This window comes from Mauremys mutica, chromosome 9, assembly GCF_020497125.1.
Source record: "Mauremys mutica isolate MM-2020 ecotype Southern chromosome 9, ASM2049712v1, whole genome shotgun sequence".
NCBI lineage: Eukaryota > Metazoa > Chordata > Testudines > Geoemydidae > Mauremys > Mauremys mutica.
In genome coordinates, this window is record NC_059080.1 from 45,708,523 (window position 1) to 45,731,908 (window position 23,386).

At 53.0% G+C, this 23,386-nt stretch overlaps 2 protein-coding genes across 7 annotated transcripts in view; both read left to right on the forward strand.

Annotated features, from left to right (window-relative positions):
- The window catches only part of LOC123377601 (diacylglycerol kinase delta-like), a 191,104-nt gene extending 172,101 nt beyond the window's left edge, over positions 1 to 19,003 (forward strand). For 4 of the 6 annotated variants that reach the window (XM_045030692.1, XM_045030693.1, XM_045030696.1 and 1 more), the window contains 5 exons: positions 2,487 to 2,573; positions 5,323 to 5,442; positions 7,263 to 7,374; positions 10,123 to 10,253; positions 14,901 to 19,003. In XM_045030692.1, the coding sequence (XP_044886627.1) occupies positions 2,487 to 2,573; positions 5,323 to 5,442; positions 7,263 to 7,374; positions 10,123 to 10,253; positions 14,901 to 14,975 (525 nt within the window). In that variant the 3' untranslated portion in view covers positions 14,976 to 19,003. The remainder of the gene's footprint in view (positions 1 to 2,486; positions 2,574 to 5,322; positions 5,443 to 7,262; positions 7,375 to 10,122; positions 10,254 to 14,900) is intronic. The other 2 variants (XM_045030694.1, XM_045030695.1) reach the window with 2 other exon arrangements.
- A 3,907-nt stretch (positions 19,004 to 22,910) lies between these two features.
- On the forward strand, positions 22,911 to 23,369 carry LOC123377716 (myosin light polypeptide 6-like). The gene has a single exon (XM_045030936.1). The coding sequence runs from the start codon at positions 22,926 to 22,928 to the stop codon at positions 23,352 to 23,354; it is 429 nt and encodes a 142-aa protein (XP_044886871.1). The 5' UTR covers positions 22,911 to 22,925; the 3' UTR covers positions 23,355 to 23,369.
- The last annotated feature ends 17 nt before the right edge of the window (positions 23,370 to 23,386 follow it).

Consider the following 23,386-nt stretch of genomic DNA (forward strand, 5'->3'; position numbering starts at 1 on the left):
TAGTTTAGAAAAATGTCCAGTTGGGATTTAAAAATTGCCAGTGCTGGAGAATCCACCACGACCCTGGTAAGTCGTTTCCATGGGTTAATTCCCCTTACTGTTCGAAATTTACACCTTATTTCTTGTCTGAATGTGTCTAGCTTCAACTTCCACCCATTGGATCTTGTTAGACCTATGTAAGCCTTGGCTGCTCATGGTGACAAACCTGACATTTGTTTCCAAAACCCGACATTTTTGAAATTTGAAATTTTTGAAAAACTGACAGCTGAATCATGTTTGCAGTGATGTAGTAGCAGTGTTGGTCTCAGGATATTAGTGAGACAAGATGGGTGAGGTAATATCTTTTATTGGTCCAACTTCTGTTGGTGAGAGACAAGCTTTCTAGCCACACTGAGCTCTTAGTGGGAGAGTTACTGCGATCGTCACTGCTAAATGCAACCTCCCCACAGACCAGGACACACCAACACAAAGCGGCACCAGACCCCACCAGAACAACAGATGCAAAACCTGCAAACATGTCTCCACTGCTACAATGATCAACACCCCCACAACACTCCTTTCAAGATCCATGGGTCCTACATGTGGTTATCATATAGTGTTTCTCATCCAGTGCACTAACTGCCCCAACAACAACTGTGAGGGTGAAATCAAACAATCGCGACGCTCTCAAATGAACTCACGTAGGAAAATGATAAAAGAGAAAAATACCCTATTTATTGTGAGTGAGCACAATTCTCACAAGGCAATCACTCGCTATCTGACCTATCAGGCCCCATCCTCAAAGGAAACCTGCACAACACTTTCAACAGATGAGCCTGGGATCTTAAATTTATTACTCTGTTAGACACCAAAAATCATGGATTGACCAGAGACCCTGGATTTTTGTCTTATCACAACAATCTGTAACCCACTGACTCCTTTTTTTCGTACTATGATGATAGATGTGTTAACGAGCCACTTTACCTTGAATGGTCCCTTATAATATATGCTAAAAACTATCTGTCCCACCATGCATTTAGCTGTGATGCTTGGAGAACCTTTCCCAGACCCGAAGAAGAACTCTGTGGAGCTCAAAGGCTTGTCTCTCTCGCCAGAAGTTGGGCCAATAGAAGAGATTACCACCCTGACAATTTAATCAGAAAGTCATTATCTGTCAGGGCCCCGAGGAAAGTTTCTGGACAGTTCTGACCCTGGAAGGCACCTGCACAGTGTGTGTGTGGGGTGCTCCTACCCTATATACTGGCTAATGGCCCTGTCTCACCACTGCCCCCTGTTGGATGTACTGAGGCCTGTTAGAGTGTTTGCACCACCTCCTGTAGATACCAGCCATGCCTGGCGGGGATCTGTACAGCACCTGGCACAGCGATCAATGTTATGTACATGCTGCCAGTCACTGCAGTACTGAGTGATGCAGTATGATGATAGAGGCATGCTCCAGTGCCAGAGCAGGGTCTGCTTTCCCCTTCCTGGGCTAGCAGTGTCTGTCCAGCAGCATCTGTGATGGTGTATGGATTTTCACCAGGAGTTGGTGCTGGCTCCGAATGTGTTCAGACCACAGCGCATGCTGATCTTGGCCACTAAGGCCTTGGGCCCGACAATAAACTCCTTTGTCTCTGCCACCCAACTGCCTTGCTCTGGGCAGATGTAGTTTCTTTGTTCCTGAAGATGGTATAGGTCTGAGGCCATGGAAGATGACATGGTCCCAGCCTAAATTCCCTCAAAGCTGCGCAGATGCAGTGAGAGAGGGCTGGGGGGAGTCCTCTCTCCCTGCCGCAGCTCCCAGGGCAGTTTGCACCCCAAACCCCTCATCCCCAGTCCCATCCCAGAGCCCACACCCCCAGCTTGAACTCTCACCTCCCCCACACACACTGCAACCCCCTCCCCCGGCCCTGAGCCTCCTCCCACACTCTGAATCTCTCGGTCCCACCCCCACGACACATCACCTCCATATTGGTGCACATAACAGAATTCATTCTGTACATGGATGTAAAAAATTAGAGGGAACATTGGTCCCAGCCCCCCGAAGGCTTTGAATGCTAGGCCAGAGCCCAGAGCGGATGTGAAGCTTGGAGCAGGCTCAGGAGGCAGGCTGCTGTGTGGAGAACAAGCTGGCATCTCTGGCTTGCCTAGGCTGATGATCTAAGGCAAGGGGAGGTATGGAAGTACAGGCCTGAATTGATGAGAACTTGGGCCTCAGCCAAGAGAGTGTGATGGGGCAGCAAGATCTGCGGTTTGTTGCTGCTTCCTGGTTGCCAGTTGTCCTGCTCTGCCGAGGGCGCTAGGGTAGTGGAAAGGACTGTGACACGGTGTAACCAGACTTGCAGAACCCAGCAGCATCCCAAAGCATCTCGGCCAACCAGGAAGGGGCAGCATACTGACTACATTGTCCCATCAGGCCCTGGTCCCTTAGCACTGCTCGTCCCCATGTGCCTGCTTACTAACATTGCTTCTCTCTCTCCTCTTTCTTTGCACCCATCTCCTCTCAGTTTCTGAGCAGAAATGCGGCCGTGGATGTGTCAGTTAGCGTGAAAGCCCTTTACACTGAAACCAGAGCTTTTCTGGAAGGAAAATTGGTGAGTGCATGGCTGGGGAGGAGCCAGCGCCCTAGGGTGCTTAGTCTGCTCTGCCCCAGACTGCAAAGAGCGGGGGCTGGTTGTGAGATTCCCTTGCATGAACCCCCCTTGCATTCAACATGGAGATCAAAGCTGTAGCAAATGGCAGAACATGCTCCAAGCTTCGTGCTGCAGGACAGGGAAGGGGGCTACTTCCTGTGGAAGCTCTGGCAGGGACTGGAGGATGTGGTTAGGTGCAGGGTCAGGGGGAAGCTGCGGGGAAGTCATGGGGAAGCCCAGGAGGGAAGAGAATGTAATGTGAGGTGTTGAGCTGAGGCCCTGGGGGTGACAAGACTACCCAAGTTCACATTAGATCATAAAACTAGCAGTACTTTGCCTGGTTCCTCCCTCAAACCAAGCTCTGCCCTCCTGATGCCAAAATGAAATGCCTCAGTAAACTGTGCTGAACTTCATAACATGATCATCATCCCTCTCCTTGCTTCCGTGCTTTGATAAGCAGCAAAATGGATATTGTTCATGGGTGGGTTGTCATCATTAGGGCCAAGAGTTAACAGATTACCAAGACAAACAGAGCTATTAGCTAATAGAGCTCTTGTTTCAGACTGTCTGCAGACTCAGGCAGACCTCACTGGATCAGTTACTCTTGGTGCATGATTTGAAGGTTTTCTTTTGGTAATCATTGTAGAGATTTAATTTATTTTTTTAAAGCCAGCTCAGCTTTTGAAGCAGTGGGCAGCAGCCCTTCCTGCAAAGCACCCTGTTCCTGACATGCCATGAGCAAGATGGATGTGTGAAGCAGGGAGGGGACCAGTCCCACAGCCATGTCCTAGGGCTGGGTGCTGACCGTCCCAGTGTTAATGGCAGAGTAAAGGAGGACATCATGCTGATGTCAGCCAGCACCACCACCACAACTCTAATGTGAGCTGCCAGCTGGGTGGTCTATAGGGAGTGGCGTGGAGCTCCTGGGTGACACAAATGCTGTGCCACTCTCCACACCTGGAGCTGACTGGATGAGGCAGTTATTTCCCAAGCAAGTGGATGGGCCCACTGTTCCTTCCTGTTCCTCTTGGAACCAGGCTGTGTTGCATGCCGCCTGTTCCCCTGCATGCCAACTCTGTGTGCCACGCTGCTCCCAGGCGCCCTGCACCACACAGGAACCCAGCCGGATATGGCATCAGAGGTACAGCCAGAGCTGTTTCCTTCAGCTCTCCCTGCCTGGGCGGGGAGTGTGTGAAGAGGGGAGAATGGTTTTAACAGGACAGTAAAATTCTTTCCCCCCGCAAGAAGCTCCACCGGGAGTGCAGCTCCTTCCCCTGCTCCATTTCTGTACAAACTAACCAGAAGATGGAACTTCCAACCATGCACTCCCTCCTCTCCCAGTTCTGTTTAAAGTGGCAATGAGCTCACTGCGCCTTGTCCTTGGTGTCCCCAGTTCTTGGCATGGGAGAGGGGTTCGGTTATCCCTGAGCTAAGCATCCTTCCCAGTGCATTCCAGGCTGCTGCAGAAGGGCACTTCTCTGTGGCTTTGAAGACAGCTACCAACAGGCCTCTCCCACGCCACCTGGCACCATGACACCGCACTCCCAACGCTGGCCCCGAGGCAGTTAGTTAGCCCCATGGCAGTCTGTTCAATTCATTGTCAGATCCTGATACTTGACTGAGAAGTGACTTCTGCGTGAATGCCCAGGGTTCCAGGACACTGCTGGAAAGACCCCAGCTGTGCTCTGGACCATGAATTTGGAACAGCCAAAGCAGAGATGGGTCCTGAAAGATCTATGCCAGGTTTTATGCACAGACTCATTCTGTGAACAGGATGCTCATTCCCAGTCTGCTTTCATAAAGCTGGGTGGGGAGTGGCAGCAGGGTTTGGACCTGGGAAGTTCAGCTCCACAAGCACAGACTGGAGCTAAGAGAGTCACTCTACTAGCTGGTAGCAATAGCAGGCTGGCTTTCTCTGTGAGCTCAAGCCATTAGAAGGGAACATGACAGCCACTGTTCTAGGGTGGATCATGCTCGTTCTTTACTTTAGCACCAAGTCTTAGTAGACACATTCAGGTCATGTTTTTAATAGCCCCCCCCCCCGCCCTTTATGAACTCTGAGCGGGATGAGAATGGAGACAATTTAACACCCAGTTTTGCTCTGCTTTTTGCATCTCTGCTCTTAGACAGGTTAGTTGGTCAGTATCATTTGGGTTTAGTCAGTGTCACTGCGGGGCTCTCCTGTACCCAATTGTAACTGCAGGAGTAGCCAATCAAAATACTGCTGTCATTGGAGATTTTGTTTCTAAAGAGAACACTCCCAGGGAGCTTAGGTTCGGTAAAGGTGAAGTTCTGGCCTCACTGACATCAGAGGAAGTTCTGACATTGACTTCAACAGAGCCAGGAGTTTGCCGCAGGTTTTGCAAAACCTAAAAGCGGGGCCTTGACCCTGTACCTTAGCCCAGGTGCCCTCCTGTCCCAGCAACAGGGGCTGCTTGAGAGATGGGGGAATGACAGGAACGGACAGCCAAGCAATCAGTAACTTGCAGAGGCTGGTATCAATCTCACAGTGAAACCCAAAGGGGAATGGGCAGACTTCCTCCCCAGGGCTCGTCCTTGTGGTTAGCTGAACTCCAGTCCCAGGCGGATGGAGCCGTAAGGCAGGTCAGTGCTTCGCCCCTGCCCGTCCTCTCCAGCAGTACCCATGGCGCGCGCTCGCACGATGAGCTCTGCACAGGGCGCTCATGGCTCTCTCCCCCAATCCCTGCAGCAGCTGGACTCCCCACAGCAAGAGGAGGGGCTGCAGAGAGTCCTGAACACCGTCAGCCAGGAGCTCCAGAGGCTGCCCGACATCCACTGGCTGGCGCCCATCATCAACTCTGCTGAGGAGGTGGGTGCACGGGGCCACTCAGAGGCAGTTTGGTCGGGTCATTCCTCCTCCTACCCATGCTGGCAGGAGCTTGCCTGGTGCCATTGCAGCCAGTGAGGGAGAGTCAGCGAGGCAGCCTGGCCTAGTGACTGGAGCAGGGGAGCTGGGTTCTCTTTGGGTGACCCTGGGCAAGTACCCTGTTAACAAGCCTGCCGCTGTGCCCTTCGCAGCCCAGCCCCTCCCATCCCACTGAGCTGGCTTTGCATTAGATTGGGCCATCCCCTCCCCCGTCCCTTCATATACATCCATCCTGAGCCCTGTGCTTCTGCAGGAGGCTTAGCACCCACAGTCCTGAGAATCAATAAACCATTACAAATAAAATGGGACTTGGGCCTGCAGACTCTTGCATGAGTCTCCCAAGAACTGCAAGAGCTGTGTCTGCCTCCTCCTTCTCCCCGCCTCCCGCTCCCCCTCCCTCCTCTGCTGTCCTCACTCTGGCCCCGACCCTGCAGTCAGATCTGCCCTGGCAGACTTTGCGTGGATCCTACTAGAGTCCTGAGCCTTCTCATGGGCCTGATTGCAGCATCAGGGCCTTAAATTATGATCTCTTCATGGCAGATCCCCCACTGTATGGTGCGCCTGGAGTCTCAGCTGTGCATGTGTCAGATATTGCTGTGATGATGGGGCCTGAGCCTACTCGGAGGGGGCTGGGGTTATTGGGGAATCCAGAATACTTGGAGCACTCCGTGTCTCTGGGAGACCCAGAGTGGAGAACCGGGGTTGGCGGGGAGGAGCGCTGCACATCCTGTGAGCAGGTGATGAACCAGCACTGGATTTCTCGATCCGGTCATGCAGCTAAATGTACAAGTGACTCCCATTGACTTCAGTGGCACTTGCTCATGTGCAGAAGCTGCCTTTCTTGGGCCTGTTCTGCTCTCTCCTGGTGACTCTCCTGGCGCTCTTCTTGTGGCTGTGGTCTTGGGGGCACAGGCTGTCCAAGAGGAGGGTTTATCATTCAAGGGAGCAGTGTTAAGCCGGTTTACATGGCACTTCTCAGCTGCAAAGCCCCCGGCACTTTATAGAGCTGAGGGGCACTATCACTAGCTTTGTCTTACAGATGAGGAAACTGGGGCTGGGGGATTGCCCAGGAGAGCACAAAGGTGGGTCTGGCACACTCCGTGGCTGACAGCAATGCGGGGCCACATAATGTAGCCAGGGCTCAGACATTTTACCTTTCTGTCTTCTATCCCAGGGATTCTCAAACTTCATTGCACTGCGACTCCCATGACCCCAAGAGGGTCAAAGCCTGAACCTGCCCGAGCTATGTTGCCCCAGGTGTGTGTGTGGGGGTAAAGCCGAAGCCTCGCCACCCTGGGCAGGGGGCCAAAACTGAAGTCCATGGGCTTTAGCCCTGCTGTCCAGGGCTGAAGCTGAAGCTGAAGCCTGAGCTCCGGCACCTAGGGTGATGGGGCTTGGGCTTCAACCCCAGACCCCAGCAAGTCTAACACCAGCCCTGCTGACCTCCATTAAAACAGGGTCGTGACCCACTTTGGGGTTCCAACCCACAGTTTGAGAACTGCTGTTCTAACCCCATTCAGTGGTAAAAATATCTGTGTCCTGACTAGACTACGCCCTTCACAGACGCTAGGACTGGTGGATCTGGCTGGGGTGAATCGCATCAGCCAGTGCTGGGGATGCCAGGGCAAAGCTGGGATAGACCGAGGTGCGGTTAAGCACTGGCAGGGAGTGGTGGGCATCTGACCAGGGCACGAAGTGGCAGAGATTAAATGCATGGCTTGTGAACCTAACCCATTATCCTCTCTGCCGGCCTCGGGCACCAGGAGAGCTCCGAGAGCAGCAGCAAGGGCAGCCTGAAGCTACGGATCAACATTTCCAAGCCCAAGAAGGACAAGGATAAGTTTCAGAAGCCGAAATCCAACAGCATGGTCCCAGGTAAACCTCCCTGGAGCAGTGGGCTAGACAGGCAGAGTAGCCTTTGCCTCCCAAGCACTAGGGAGCGTCCTGGACCTGCCATGCTACCAACCAGGCACAGCACCACAGCCAGAGTAAATCCATACCATGGTGGTGTGCCGCTGGAGGGCACTTAGACAAGGTGAGCAGGGCAGGCTGCAAACCTGTCTAGAGCAGCACCTCAGGACTGCCTGCCCGCCCGCCCATCCGCCCACCAGGCTGGCTCTGATTGCAGCCAGGCACTGAACCGTGCCGAGGATGGAGTGACTGGTACAGGGCAGGAGGGGGCACAGCTTGCTGGGCCGTCAGCTCAAAGCTCCTCTCTCAGAGGAGGAGGGAGTTATAAAAATGGGTTTAGAAAGAAATGGGCCTCCTGGGAGGATTTTCCAAAGTGTCTAGGGGATTTAGGAGCTTGTCCCATTGACTTGCCGTAGGACTTGTGGTCCAAACCCTTTCAGACGTGTTTGACTCCTCCCGCATTGGCACCAGCTTTGCAAACAGACCCAGGGCTGAGTCTCCCAGCCCCGGCTGCCTCACTTGCCCAAGTCTGGCCGTCAGCCCCGCTCCATGTCCTGGCCTCTTGGTGCTGGCAGGAGAATCTCCTCTGCAAGTCCCAGGCATGGCGAGTTCAGGGCTTCCTCCTGATGCCTTGGTGCCTTATCAGGAGGGAGGGCTGGTGGTTGGTGCACAGGTTTGGGAGTCTGTTTTCACCTCAGCTCTGTCACATTTGCTCCGTGACCCTGAGCCCATCAGTAAATGGGCTTCCCGAGGAGCATGGGCTGGACTGGTCGATGCTGTGGCATTCTCAGATCTAGCCCTAGTCTGTTACTCCCATGCCCGCACAGGGGGCCTCCCTGTGCCCCCTAGCCATCCGCGTGCAGGCTGGCTCTCAGGCCATGCCCCATTCTTCTCTCCCAGGGAGTTTGCAGGGCTGCAGCGGCTGGAAAGGGAACGGGGACCCCTAGCCTCAGGGCTTTTGAAACAAGCTACAAGTGTCCCTAGCCTCTGTTTGCCAGAAGCTGGGAATGGGCGACGGGATGGATCACTTGATACCTGCCCTTTTCTATTAATTCCCTCTGAAGCACCTGGCATTGGCCTCTGTTGGAAGACAGGATACTAGGCTTGATGGATCTTTCGTCTGACCCAGTATGGCCATTCTTATGTTCTTATGCCAGCGTTTTGTGTGGAAACGTCTCTGGAGTGCTGGGGCCATGGAGGGGAGCGTACGGGGTGGGGCTCTGCCTCCCAGCCTTTCGGAGGGGAGCGTACGGGGTGGGGCTCTGCCTCCCAGCCTCTCGGAGGGGAGCGTACGGGGTGGGGCTCTGCCTCCCAGCCTCTCGGAGGGGAGCGTACGGGGTGGGGCTCTGCCTCCCAGCCTCTCGGAGGGGAGCGTACGGGGTGGGGCTCTGCCTCCCAGCCTCTCGGAGGGGAGCGTACGGGGTGGGGCTCTGCCTCCCAGCCTCTCGGAGGGGAGCGTACGGGGTGGGGCTCTGCCTCCCAGCCTCTCGGAGGGGAGCGTACGGGGTGGGGCTCTGCCTTCCAGCCCCTCGGAGGGGAGTGTACGGGGTGGGGCTCTGCCTTCCAGCCCCTCAGAGGAGAGCGTATGGGGCAAAGGGCTCTGACTCCCGGCCCCTTGGAGGGGAGCGTATGGGGCGGGGCTCTGCCCCAGGGCCTCAGAGGGAAGCGTAAGGGGTGAGCAGCTCAGCCTCCTGAGACCAGTGCTTGGGCTCTGTTCTCACCACACAGCTTGATCTCTTAAAGAGATCAGAGTCCCGAGCCGTGCACTGACGTGGGGCCCTGGGGGCACAACAGCTCTGTGCTGCATGGCTCTGATACTGCGCCTTCTTCCCTATCAGGGGCACGTGGGCGGGGCACTCCTAAATCTCAGCTGGCAGGTTCGGTTTTGCTTTTCATTCCTGCGGGCCCAGGGGATCAGTTTGACCATCAGGATCCTGTCGGGCCACGTGCATCGTTCAGGCTAGTGCTTGTCCCAGCCGCTGTGTGAGCCGCGCACTGCTCACAATGGACATGAGAACTGGCCGTCCACACATGGCCCTGGTGAACTCCAGTGACTTAAAAACACATGGGAGAAAGGACGCCTGTGTTAGGCCTTAGCTCTCCCCAGGCCACAGAGCACATTTCTAAGCCCTCCACTGAGAGGGGGAAGGCTAGATCTGGCATTCCTAATGTTTTGCAGGGAAAACAGGAGGGGAAAACCCCTTTTCGCAGCCCACTCGCCTTTTTCCCTATCACTAGGCACTGCACATGATAGACTCACTGCAGTGGTTCTGTGCCTGTGCAGCATGTTAGACTGATGTTCTCAGAAAGAGCTGTGAGCTATACAGAAACAGCCATTGCAGCTCATGTGACCTCTAGGACCAAATCTGCACCCTCCAGGTCACCTACCACCCTGATCCCAGTTCTTGTGATGCTCTCCATGCTAGAGAGGTGAGGGAGCAGAAATCAGTGGGATTCTGGCAGGGCCCCTCTTCTGAGTAGAGCTGCCTGGAACAGATCTTGGCTGTAGCAAGGGAGCGTTTCCATCTGGGGGTGCGGGTAGCGCCCGAGCCCCACGCATGGGATCCTGCCATGCTGGAATGCTGCTGCCTGCTGCCTGCGCTCTCGCCCTGCCTGGCTTTGTGCTTCCCTGTGTGTGTGTGTTGCTTTCGGCTGCGCCTCTGTCCACTTTTCGCTCCTGAGTCGATCATCTTTGCTTTCCCTTTTTGCTAGTGGAGAAATGGGGCGCTGAGGAGGTGGCGGCCTGGCTGGACGCGCTTGGCTTAGGGGAATACAAAGAAATTTTTTTCCGCCATGACATCCAGGGCTCAGAGCTGATCCTGCTGGAGAGAAGAGACTTGAAGGTACTTGCATGACTTGCTTTTCTGACTGCAGCAGCATGACTCTCTCCATCAGTGCCCCATTGAACTGCCTGGGCACAGTTATGGGCAGAATGCCGCCCGATTGGTGCAGCCTTGCTCCTGGCAGAATCCCATGAACGATTGTAAGCCAGCATGGAATTGCATTGCCAGGGTTGAGTTGGCATGTTAGCCCCTCACCTGGCACCCAGTCATTGGCATGGCACTTGAATGGCATCGGCAGGGCTGCGCTTGCATACTGCACCTGCCCTATGAGTCAGTGTATTTGCATTTCGCTGCGGGTGATGCCGCTCCGTCAGAATACGGGCTCCTCGAGAACCAGAGGAGTCATGATGTCACTGCACGGCACTGGCTTCCCGCAGCCGGGGGGTGGGATGGTGACTCCCAGCCAGGGACTCCATAGCACAAGCCACAACCTCCATTCCTCTCCTCCAGCTACCTGGCCTGGGTGATTAATGAAGCACCTGAGTGAAGGTGGGGCTTGGGAATGGGATCCAGAGCCTACCGCCCCCAGGACACGGTCACACTCATTCCTGGGCAGCCAGGTGAAATGAGCTGGGAGGAGGTTTGGGGTGGGGAGTGGGGGAATTCCCTACTGAGCAGGTGTCCCTATCACATCTGGTACCAGTAGGTCTCTTCCTGGCAGACCGGTCCAGAGCTGAATTGGGCTGTGGAGACAGCACCCTGCTTTGAAGGAGGAGCTGCGCCATTAACGTGGAATCATTTCTCTAGGCTACTGAAAACAGCTGCTCCTCCAGTTAGTACACTGAGGGCCAAATCCTTGCCGGTACTTGGCACCTGCCTGCCATTGATTCACATGGACATTAGAGCCTGGATAACTTAAAGGGCTCTTTTTTTTAATTGTTCAAATATCACATTTTTTGTGGAAAATGTTGTCAAAATCCATCTTTCATAAAAAGTTAAGTTTAGCCCAAACAGCATTTTCTGACAGAAAACATCCAACTACAATTTTTCAACCAGCCTTGCCCCGCTCCCCCAACCAGCCTGCCCCTTCTGCCCAGTACACATGCCCTGACCCACTACCACATCCTGCCAGCCCCTTGCCTACCCCGTATACACACCCTGCCCCACTACCACATCCTGCCAGCCCCCTGCCTGCCTAGTTCACATGCCACACCCTCTCCCCCAACCAGCCTGCTGCCTGCCCAGTACACACGCCCTGCCCCCCCGAACTGCAGCCCCCTTGGCCTGCTTGGTTCAAATGCCTTACCCCACCCCCCATCCTGCCAGTCTCCTGCCTGCCCAGTACACACACCCTGCTCCACTCCCCCATCCTGCTAGCCCGATACACACACCCTGCCCCATTCCCCTGTGACGAGTTGGATCACAGAAACCCCCTTGGAGCTGCCAACTGATGTACCAAGACTGCTTCTGCCCCTGCTTTCCCTGCCAACTTGGGACTCCAGCACCCTGTCTTGTTGAGCCAGACACGCCAGTCTGCTCCAGCACAGATTCAGGGTCTGAACCACATGCTCCAAAGCTTCAGACTTAACTGAAAGCAACTTAAGAAGTATTCCTGTCTTTAACACTCAGATGCTCAACTCCCAATGGGGTCCAAACCCCAAATAAATCCGTTTTACTCATAAATTGTTCGCCCTCTATAACACTGATAGAGAGATATGCACAGCTGTTTGCCCCCCCCCCCCCTTAATATGCATACTCTGGGTTAATTAACAAGTAAAAAGGGATTTTATTAAATATAGAAAGTAAGATTTAAGTGGTTCCAAGTACTAGCAGACAGAACAAAGTGAATTACCAAGTAAAATAAAGTAAAACAGGCACGTCTGAGTCTAATACAGTAAGAAAACTGAATACAGGCAAAATCTCACCCTTCATGGTGTGCCAGTAAGCTTCCTTTTACATATTAGTCTCCTTCTAGTCTGGGTCCAGCAATTACTCACACCCCCTGTAGTTACTGTCCTTTGTTCCAATCTCTTTCAGGTATCCTTGGGGGTGGAGAGGCCATCTCTTGAGAAGCTGAAGACAAAATAGAGGGGTCTCCCAGGGGTTTAAATAGACTTTCTCTTGTGGAGGGAGACCCCACTCCTCTCTCCTATGCAAAGTCCGGCTCCAAGATGGAGTTTTGGAGTCACATGGGCAAGTCACATGTCCATGCATGACCCAGTTTTTACAGGCAGCAGCCATTGTTTACATGCTACCTTGAACGTCCTCAGGTAGACTTCTTAGGTGGATTGGAGCCTTCCAAGATTCATAGTCCTTTAAGTGTTTCTTGATTGGGCACTTAATTTGCACATTCCTTTCTCAAGAAGCTGAGCAAATGTTTACTAAGGCTTCTTAGCCCTGGTCTACACACAGCCCCGGGGTCGAACTAGGGTACGCGAATTCAGCTACGTGAATAACGTAGCTGAATTCGAACTACCCTAGTTCGAATGACTTACCCGTCCAAACGCCGCGGAAGCGAACTCCGCGGCTCCAAGGTCAACTCCGCCAACTCCTCCTGCCGCGGTGGAGTACCGGAGTCGACCGCGGCGCTTCTGGAGTTCGAACTATCGCGTCTAGATCAGACGCGATAGTTCGAACTCCAAGAAGTTGAACTCGCCGCGTCGACCCACGCGGTAAGTATAAACGTACCCTTAGAAATCAAGCAAGTACACAGCCAATATTCATAATTTCAAATACACCAATGACACGTGCATACAAATAGGATGAATAGATTCAGTAGATCATAACCTTTACAGAGATATGTCCAGTTATGTCATATATACATTCATAAGCATATTTCCACAAAGCCTTAGGGGTGCACAGTCACACCCCCATCCTACCAGCCCTCTGGCTGCCCAGTTCACACTCACCGTCTCACTCCCCCAGCCAGCCTGCCACCTGCCTGCCCAGTACACACGCCCTGCCCCGCTCCCCTGAACTGCTGCTCCCTCGGCCTGCCTGGTTCAAATGCCTTACCCCACTCCCCCATCCTGCCATCCCTCTGCCTGCCCAGTTCACATGGCCAGCCCCCTCTCCTGGCCTGCTGCCCCCTCGGCCTGCCTGGTTCACATATCTTGCCCCACTTCCCCGACCAGTCTCCTCCTGCCCAATTCAAACACCCTGCCCCACTCCCACAACCTACCAGCTCCCTGCCTGTCTGGTACACACGTGCTGCCCCACTCCCCTGACCAGCCTGCCCCCTGCCTGCCCAGTACACAGGCCCTGTCCTGCTACCCATGCCTGCCTTGTACACACACCCTGCCCCACTCCCCTGACCAGCCTGCCCCCTGCCTGCCCAGTACACAGGCCCTGTCCTGCTACCCATGCCTGCCTTGTACACACACCCTGCCCCACTCCTGCATCCTGCCAGCTGTCTGCCTACATGGTACCCATGCCCTGCCACACTGTCCTGACCAGTCTGCCATCTGTTTCCCCAGTACACAGGCCCTGCCCCGCTACCCCTGCCTGCCAGCCCCCGCCTGCCTGCCTGGTACACATCATGCCCTGCCCTTCTCCCCTGACCAGCCTGCCATCTGCTTGCCCAGTACACAGACCCTGACCCCGCTACCAGCTCCCCAGACCAGCCTGCGCCCTGTCTGCCCAGTAGAAGCCCTGCCCCATTCCCCCATCCTGCCAGCCTGGTACACGCACGCTGCCCCATTCCCCCATCCTACCAGCCCCCTGCCTGTCTAGTTCACACGCCCTGTCCCACTCCCCCAACCTGCCAGCCCCCTGCCTGCCCAGTACACACGTCCTGCCCCGCTCTCCCAAACTGCCAGCCCTGCCTGCTTGGTTCACACACCCTTCCCTACTCCCTTGACCAGCCTGCCATCTGCTTCCCCAGTACACAGGCCCTGCGCCGCTACCCCTGCCTACCCAGTAAACACATCCTGCCCCACTCCCCAATCCTGCCAACCCAGGACTCATACCCTGGTCAGCTCCCTCAACCTGCTGCCGCCGTGGCCTGCGCAGTTCACGCACCCTGCCCTGCTCCTCTCCTTTAGCCCGCCCTACCCCCTAGCCTGGGGGAGGTGGCTATGGCATGCTTTTGGATTCTCTATTTCAGTGTCTCCTCCCATACCTGCAGCCAGGGTGGGCTATGGATCAGGCCTCAAAGCCCTCTTCAGTGCCCCCCAAGTCCCCTGTGGGCAACCCCAGACCCCAACCGGTGAATGGAAGGCAATAGGTCCCAGCATGGGGCACCATCCTGCTGCTGCTGCCAGCCTGGTAGGCGGGATATGTCATCTCTGGGCACGGGGCCCTCTCTTAGCCAGCCACCTGCCCCAGCAGTCTCCAAAACGCCAGCATCCTGGCTGGATTGGACTCGCAGTTTTGCCTGGGGTGAGAGCTGTTTCCCATGGGGGGGGCTGGATTCTGACCAAGGGGCAGGCAGATAGTTGGCTAGAAATCTAGCAGGGCTTTTAAGCCAGTGTTTTCCTAGCTGCATTTGCTAATGTGCTGCTGTGCTTCACATGCCGCTGAGCCCTAGAACTCAATCCTGCACACTCCACATAGACCGCTGAGGGAGGCTGGGGTGCAAGGATTGCAGGACTGGAGCCCATGTTCATCAGTAATAAAAATGTCTGATGTTCCCCTGTGGTTCAGAGACGCTTTGTGTATTTGTCAGATGCGCGTTTATTCAACTTTGTCCGCTCTTCTTTTATTCAGGATCTGGGGATAACAAAGGTGGGCCATATGAAGAGGATTCTCCAGGGAATTAAAGACATCAGCAGCCATCCCTAGCAAAGCATATAAAGGAAGAAGAATGTGGCAGTGTCGGTGATGGGGAATCTTAACTCTGGATGGGCCCTCTAGAACCTGAAATCTAGAACAGGCACTCTAGAATGCTAGCAACTTCACAGTCATTCTAGAACTCTAAACACCCAGGCATCTGTTCTTGAGCGTGTTTGATCGTGATGCAGATGCATCCCATCAGCAAACGGCCCAGAATGGGATGCTGTGGAATCCTTACACTAGAATATTTCTACCACTCTCAAGCGTGCCCCTGAAGAGTTTACAGTTCCATGTTAGCCAAAGATTGTTGGTCTGCGCGTATTTGCCCTTGATTACCCTTGTGGTTTTGGTTTCTGTGCTTGATGGTTTCAGTTCAGCAGTTCATTTCCATACGTACCTGCGAGCTAGAAGGAAGGACCAAGCTGTATGTGTGCTGCTGGGTTGCCAGGTTTCCATAGCAGCTGACACATTTAGTTGGCTATTTCCAGGCTTCAGAGTGAAGGAGACGGAGTTATGTGAGAGCAGGCAGCCAGCAGCAAGTGGTGAGGTGGGAGCAAACTCTATGAAATGGCCAGATGTTTGAGACTACAGTGCCAGCTGTGACCCATCCAAGGCAGAAAACTTGACACAGTCAAAGGTTACACGTCCCACCTTCAGGGAGGGACAGTGCCTCTTTGACAGGGCTTTGGGGGAACGAGCACTAGGGCACACCTCGCCAGCACCATGGCTTTTCTAGTCTTCATTTCAAAGCTGTGATACGTTTGGGCTCGTGGCAGTGTAGCCCATCCCGGAAGAGTATAGTGCATGCTGGGCCACCGTTCCCGCCCGGGTCTCGTCCAAAGGCCGCTCAGAGCAACGAGTGTGTATATTGCTTTAGTTTGCCAGTTTCCTGCCTATGGAATGTAGCTGGTTCCTCCAACAACCCAGGGGCATATTGGGTTGTCTGCTGAGATGACTGGACACGACGTCCTGAACCACTGGCCCTCATTCCTCTTGGCTTAGTTATTTTGAGCCAGAGGTGATGGAGCTCCCTTTATCCTCATGGCAGTACATGGGTAGCATGTTGGTTCCCACCTCTGAACACCAAATCTCTTGGGTTCCAGAACCAGAAACCCATCGTAGGCCGTGCTGAGTGTCCCTGACTCCTACTGATCCCAGGGGCATGAGCCTTGCGAGTCCCACCTGAGATCAGGCCTCCCACCATCCGTCCCACCCAAAGGCAACTCATGTCCCCTGCCACCATTCAGTGCCATTCAAGAGGCTTCTGCGAAGTAAAAATGGGGAACTTGAGGCTCCTGCTAGACTCAGAGGAGGGGGGGGCTCCTTCCAGGCATCGGGGGGGACCAGTTCATGCAGGCTCGAGAACCTTCTGACATTTCAACATGGCAGCTTTGGAAGTTGATATAGGGAACTACACCACACAAAAAAACAACAACCCAACCTCCCACCCCCGCTCTACTACTGTTGTTCAGCCATAAAATGTATTTAAATTCTGTAAATAGTTTCCAAGAAAAGATATTTATTGCAGTGAGATGTAAACCTGTAATTTATTCTGTCCTGAATTGAACTGGACTGGGTTGGTGCAGCAGGTACTCCAGCCTCTGACAATGACCTGCCACCAGTAGCCGGAGGCCTCTGACCTCTTGCTCACGTTTTGATGTTAAATTGGAAAAACTGCCCTGCTCAATGTAATAAAGAGCTACCTCCCAGCTTCATTGCCCCAGAACAGTGATACAAAAGGAACAGCCAGGCATAAAGATGGGAGGAAATAATTTGATTTTCAGAAAATCTTGAAAAACTGGTAAAAAAATTTCCCACCCACTGTGATGTCTTCTGCTCAGCTCTATAACTGACCCACCCCCTGGCCTTTCTGAGGAGCCAGCGTTAAACCCTCCCACTCACTGAGAAAGGCGAAAAATCACTTCAACTTAAGTCCAAAATGTCAAGCAATCACCTATTGTGGATGTCCAATGTGAAAGTGATTATTCCAGAGGGGTTAACCGCTCACACCTTCTGCTGACACCTGGTGGTGTGGCAGGGCCCAGCATTTGTGAGAATCAAACTCAGGGTGCTTCCTGTTGGATACCCAAAAGGAGTGGCCCCTTTTGAAGAGATGAGCCTTCCTATTACCCTGAGACATGCACATGGCACTGGCCCTGCGGTAATGGGTCTGGGAGGAAATCTAATGCTTTAAGCTTTGTCCTAAAGTTCCTTCAGCCTCGGGGGATGAAACCCAGTCCTTAATGGCTGTGTTTCGCTCTACAGTGGTGTTGACACTGGCCCACGGACAGCACTAGCAGCGCAGCCTCAATGCAAAAAGGCGTTTCCTTCCAACTAGCAGCTGGGCTCACCTGGGGCTGCATTTCACCCACTGGTGCCATGTTCTGCTTAAAAGTGCCACTGTGGCTGCAGGCCAAGCACTGGTGAAGCAACGGGAGAAGGCCAGTGCGGCATGGACTGACCGGGGATACCCACCACTGCCATGATCTTTGCATATCACTCCATGGAGGAGCCAGCCACCCTCCAGCAAAGCTGCTGTTAGGACAAAGCATTAAACAGCAGCCATGGACTCTTGTGCGATGGACCCATGTGGGGAGGGGGAGCTGTGTGTTAAAACTGGATGGCAGTGCACAGCAGTGCAATGAATCACTTATGAATGTATTGTAATATCACTGCCTGGACCAGCCCTGGTCCCTGCAGAGCAAGTTATAGGACCTGGCTTTGGGGGTTGTCTTGTGGGGGTTGGAGTTGTGCCTCATCATCCACCTTTGTCCTGCTGTGTGTGCCCTAGCTAGAGCCACCCATCCAGGAGGCTGGGGCAGGTGTCTAGAGAAACAGCCTGCCTGTGCTCTCTGTGGGCTGAACTCTTGTGTGCTAGCCTGTGATCCAGTGGGTGGTGTGTATAGTGACTGTGACTGTAGGGATAGGGTGGGGGGAGGGTATACATAGGGGTGTGTGTGTTTAAATGACCATTTTCCCAGAGGTAGCTGCTGCCCTCTAGTCTCCATAGCAGAGGCTGGGCTAGACTGGGCCCAGGGGGAGGGGTAAGAGCCTGGGACGGGAAAGGCCAGAACAGTGAGGCTGCTGCAGTGCTCCCTCTGTTCACCATATAATTGGGGGTGGGGGGTCCAATGCTGCCCTTCATGTACTCCCAGGGACAGGGTGTCTCCCTCAGCTTGGTGCAAACTGAGCATAATGGTGCCAGGTTGGTTGCGATCAGGCCAACCTGGCACCATTCATCTCCTTCCTGCAACGCCCCAAGAGGCAGGGCTGTAGTGGGAACACCGCCCCACATGCTGCTGTTCCTGCAGCAATCAGTCCCTGCAGAGCTCAGGTCAGCAGGTGCCACCCACGCCTTCAAGACTGCTAAGCAGGGGCCACCTAATGGCATCACTGCCCAGGAACAGGGTTTAGCCCCGAGGCCAGGAGCAAGCAGAACTTGTCCTAGCCTCCTCACTGCACCAAATTTAGACAGACAGGAAAGTGGGCTCCCCTCTGATCTCTGACCTCAGCCAGTGGCCCATTACAGCTGATGTGGGCCCTGCTGTGGAAGGCTGGAGTCAGCAGCAGCCTGTTTATATTAACAGGCCATTTATGTGTACCAGCATCTGGGGTAACTGAACTGGCCAGGTGCTGGCAGCAGCAGCTCCTGCCCTGCTGTGAATTAAGTCATGCCAGGGAGAGGCTCTATTACAGTGAGACCCAGGATCTCGGCCAAAAGCTGCCAGCCACATGCACTGTTAGGGGGTGTTTGTGAAATCATCTGTGGCCTTACGCTGCTGTCCAGTGGTCAGGGGTGGGGTGAGGCAGGTACTGGCCAATGAGGAGCAGAGTGCTAGGAAGCAAGAGTGGAGGCAGCAGTAGGTGACAGGATTAGAGATCTCCTCACCACCCCCCCACACACACAAAAATAAGAACACCACCCCTGCCCTTGAGTTTTGCTTGACTATGTCTTAGCCTGTTTGTTATGAGCTGGCTGAAGGCAGGACTGGAAGGAGGCAGTGGCCTGCAGGGTTTGGTAAATGTAAAAGATTAAAATGATGGAAACATTTGCATGTGGTTTTACTGGTGCAGCTTGGGCTAGTTGAGGGGACAGACTGGATTCCAGGAGGAGCAGAGAAATTTCATTTCAACTTTCAAATAAGCCACTCAGGATAGCCAACCCCAGCCCTCAAAACTCGAGCCAGGCCCCCAAAGCATGAGCTCTGCCTAAAACTCACAAAATCTTGGTATAATACATGTTGGGAGTCATTTGCTGCCTGGTCTTTCAGAAGTCACAGGTTCAAGCTTCTCCCCAGCCCTGATGACTCACTGTGAAAATGAATAGCTGAGATTCCTTTGATCCCCTGACTCCAGGAGCTGGGGCTTTGAGAAAAAGAAATCACAGCGGTTGTGGCTATTAATGATTATGGTAGGAGCAAGCTAGGCGGCCTCGTCACGGAGGAGGGCAATGTGGGGTTAGCTGCTGTATACACATACGCAACAGAAAGATGGAACAGGGCTACCACGGGCCAGATGAGAAAGGGTGCTATTGTCCCTCTGGCCAGAGAAGTGGGGGAGGGGAAGCGACTGGTAATGTAGAGACCAGTTTACCTCAACCTGAATAACTCCCTGCCCAGCACACACAACAGGCCCAGGGCCTGACCCACAGCCCTTGGACTAACAGCGTTGCTCCATTTCATACACATCAGCTAAAGAGAACAGCTTCCCCCTCCCCCAGCACTATGCTGGGAAGCCACCTGCTGATGTGCTGCTCAGGCCTTGGAGGAACAGCCTGAGTCCAGCCTTGGTGGGTGGGGTGGGGGCTGCCCAGCATTGCACGCAATCAAGCTGACTGAAGTTACCACAGCCTTTAGGTTAGGAAGCATTGGGATGTTTGCATTATTGCTCCCCCACCACTGCACTGGGAGAGGCTAGTTGAAGGCCCTAGTTTGGCCCCTCCTAACGCTTCCAGCCATGGTCTAGTTTAGAAAGAATTCCAGCCACGAGTGAGCCAGGCCCCATCTTACGCCATAACTCTGCCTCCCCCTCCTCCACATGCAGTGCCAGGCTGGCTGCAGCTAGCCCCAGTGGGAGGGAGCTGGGTTTCCAGTGCCACAAGCCCCATGCAGCCTTAGCAAGCCCTCTGGGAGTTACTCACATGCAGCACCAGGCTGCAAAGCAGGCAGGTTGTTTTGGGTGCTATGGGGCAGCAGGGATGGAGCTGGATGGGAACAGCATTCAGCCTGCACCCAGCAACAGCTCACGTGGTGCTGCAAGGTGTGGTCATGTGCTCAGCCCCCAATCGGCCCTGTGCTGAGCTTTTTTGAAAACCCCATCCAGGGCCTGCCCCAGCTGTACCCCATTGTCAGTGAGAGTGATGGAGCAGGTTACATATATCCCCAGGTGTGGTCGCAGAGCTACAGCATCCCTCCAATGGTTTCTGTGAGGAGTTGGTCCCCAGTGCACAGCTCTCAGAAGAGTAGTGATGAGCTGGCACTTGGGGAGGGGGGAGTCAATAAGTTGACCGTAGGCCAAACCCATACCACCAGATGCTTTTGAAGAGACCCCAAAAAATCTTTATTTATTTATTATTTTCTCTGGAGTCTGGACCATGACTAGACCTTGATCAAGAACTTTGGACCTTGACAAAAAAATAATTGAATACCCCAGCAGTCAGCACTTCCCATGGTGCTCTAAAGGGACAGGCAGAGGATAGAAAGGTGATTCCCACTCTGGGACATTCATTTTATGTGACAAATCTGAGGAATTGGCCCAGATTAAGATGGCATTAGAGGAGGTTTTGGAACAAATAGATAAATTTAGCAATAAGTCACCAGGATCAGATGGTATTCACCCAAGAGTTCTGCAGGCACTCAAACGTGAAACTGCAGAATTACTAACTGTGGTTTGCAACCTATCCCTATATCAGCCTCTGTAACACATGACAAGGATAGCTAACATGATGCCACATTTTAGAAAAGGGCCCACAGGTAATCCTGGCAAGTACAGGCTGGTAAGCCTAACTTCAGGACCAGGCACATTGGCTGAAACTATAGTAAAGAACTGAATTATGAGGGACATGGGCAAATACAGTATCATGGGGAAGGGTCAAGGAAACTCAAGCCTCATGCAGCTATTAGAATTCTTTGAGGGTGTCAACAAACATGGACAAGGGTGATCTACTGGCTATAGTGTACTTGGACTTTCAAAAAGTCTTTGACAAGGTCCCTTACCAAAGGCTCTTGAGCTAAGTAAGCAGTCATGGGATAAGAGGGAAGGTTCTCTCATGGATCAGTAACTGGTTAAGAGACAAGAAAAAGGGTAGGAATAAATTGTCAGTTTTCAAAATGACGAGAGGTAAATAGCAGGGTCCCCTAAGGATCTGTACCAGGACTTGTGCTGTTCAATATATTCATAAATGATTTGGAAAAGGGGGCAAATAGTAAGGTGGCAAAGCTTGCAGATGATATAAAATTACTCAAGATATCCAAAGCTGACTGCAAAGAATTAGAAAGGGATCTCACAAAACTGGGTGACTGGGCAACAAAAATGGCACCTGAAATTCAGTGTTGATAAATGCAAAGTAATGCACATTGGAAAACATAATCCAAACTATCCATACAAAATGATGGGGTCTAAATTAGCTGTTACCATTCAAGAAAGATCTTGGAGTTATCATGGGTAGTTCTCTGAAATCTTGTGTTCAATGTGCAGCAGCAGCAACAACAAAAAGCAGCTAAACAATGTTAGAAACTATTAGCAAGAGTTGCATCCGAAGAAGTGGGTATTCGCCCACGAAAGCTCATGCTGCAAAACGTCTGTTAGTCTATAAGGTGCCACGGGATTCTTTGCTGCTTTTGCGAATCCAGACTAACACGGCTATCCCTCTGATACTATTAGCAAAAGGTTAGATACAGAAAATATGCCACTACATAAATCCATGGTATGCTCACACCTTGCATACTGGGTGCAGTTCTGGTCACCCCACCTCAAAAAAACCCAAGATTATTTTAGAATTGGGAAAAAGTGCAGAGAGGGGCAACAAAAAAGGATTAGAGGTATGGAACAGCTTCCATATGAGGAGAGAGAAAAAAATACTGGGGTTGTTCAGCTTGGAAAAGAGATGAATAGTGGGGGGGATATGATAGAGGTCTATAAAATCATGACTGGTGTGGAGAAAGTGAATAAGGAAGTGCTAGGGGTCACCTGAATAAATGACTAGGCACCAGGTTTAAAAAGAAACAAAAAGGAAGTATTTCTTCACACAACACACAGTCAACATGTGGAACTTGCCACCAGAAGATGTTGTGAAGGCCAGAAGTATATAAGTGGGTTCAAAAAAAGAACTAGATAAGTTCATGGAGGATATGTCCATCAATGGCTATTAAGCAAGATGGTCATGGATACAACCCCATGCTCTGGTGTCCCTAAGCCTCTGACTGCTAGAAGCTGGGACTGGATGACAGGGGATGGATCACTTGAGAACTGCCCTGTTCATTCCCTTTGAAGCACCTGGCATTGGCCACTGTTGGAAGACAGGATACTGGGCTAGATGGACCATTGGTCTGACCCAGTATGGCTTTATGCTTAGGTGTGTTTTTGCCTAAAATCAAATGGCTCCATTTCTCATGTGCCACAGTAACTTGACAATGATTTAATGCCGTGGTTTTTTCCCTTACTTCCCCTGTGATCTGAGCATCAAGCTGGCTTCTTCATCAATAATGATTCAGGAGGCTACATTCAGGCCGGTGTGTGCCTGTGGAATCTCCTGGGGTTTTCAGGAGTATCTCAGCGTCCATTCGCCTCACTGATACAGGCAAAAGGAGGAAGAGTCATTTTAAGACTATCTCCTATTTTGCAGGGTCACCATTCAGCACGCAGCTTGCAAAGCACTACCATCCAGCGCCCACTGATGCCATGTGGCAGTCACATCCAGATAGCTCAGAACCAGAAGTTGGGAGCGGAGCCGCAGCAGCCATGTGCGATTTCTCCGAGGATCAGATGGCCGAGTTCAAGGAGGCTTTCCAGCTCTTTGACCGAACCAGGGATGGCAAGATCCTGTACAGTCAGTGCGGGGATGTGATGAGGGCCCTGGGCCAGAACTCCACCAACGCCAAGGTCATGAAGGTGCTGGGGAACCCCAAAAGCGATGAGATGAACATGAAGACACTGAGTTTCAAGCAGTTCCTGCCCATGATGCAGACCATCACCAAGAACAAGGACCAGGGCTGCTTTGAGGACTACGTGGAGGGGCTGCGGGTCTTCGACAAGGAGGGGAACAGCACCATCATGGGGGCCGAGATCTGCCACATCCTCATGACCCTGGGGGAGAAGATGACGGAGGAAGAGGTGGAGATCCTGGTGGCCGGGCACGAAGACAGCAACGGCTGGTCCGGATGGTGCTGAGCGGATGAAGAGTCCAGCCGATCTCCCCCCGT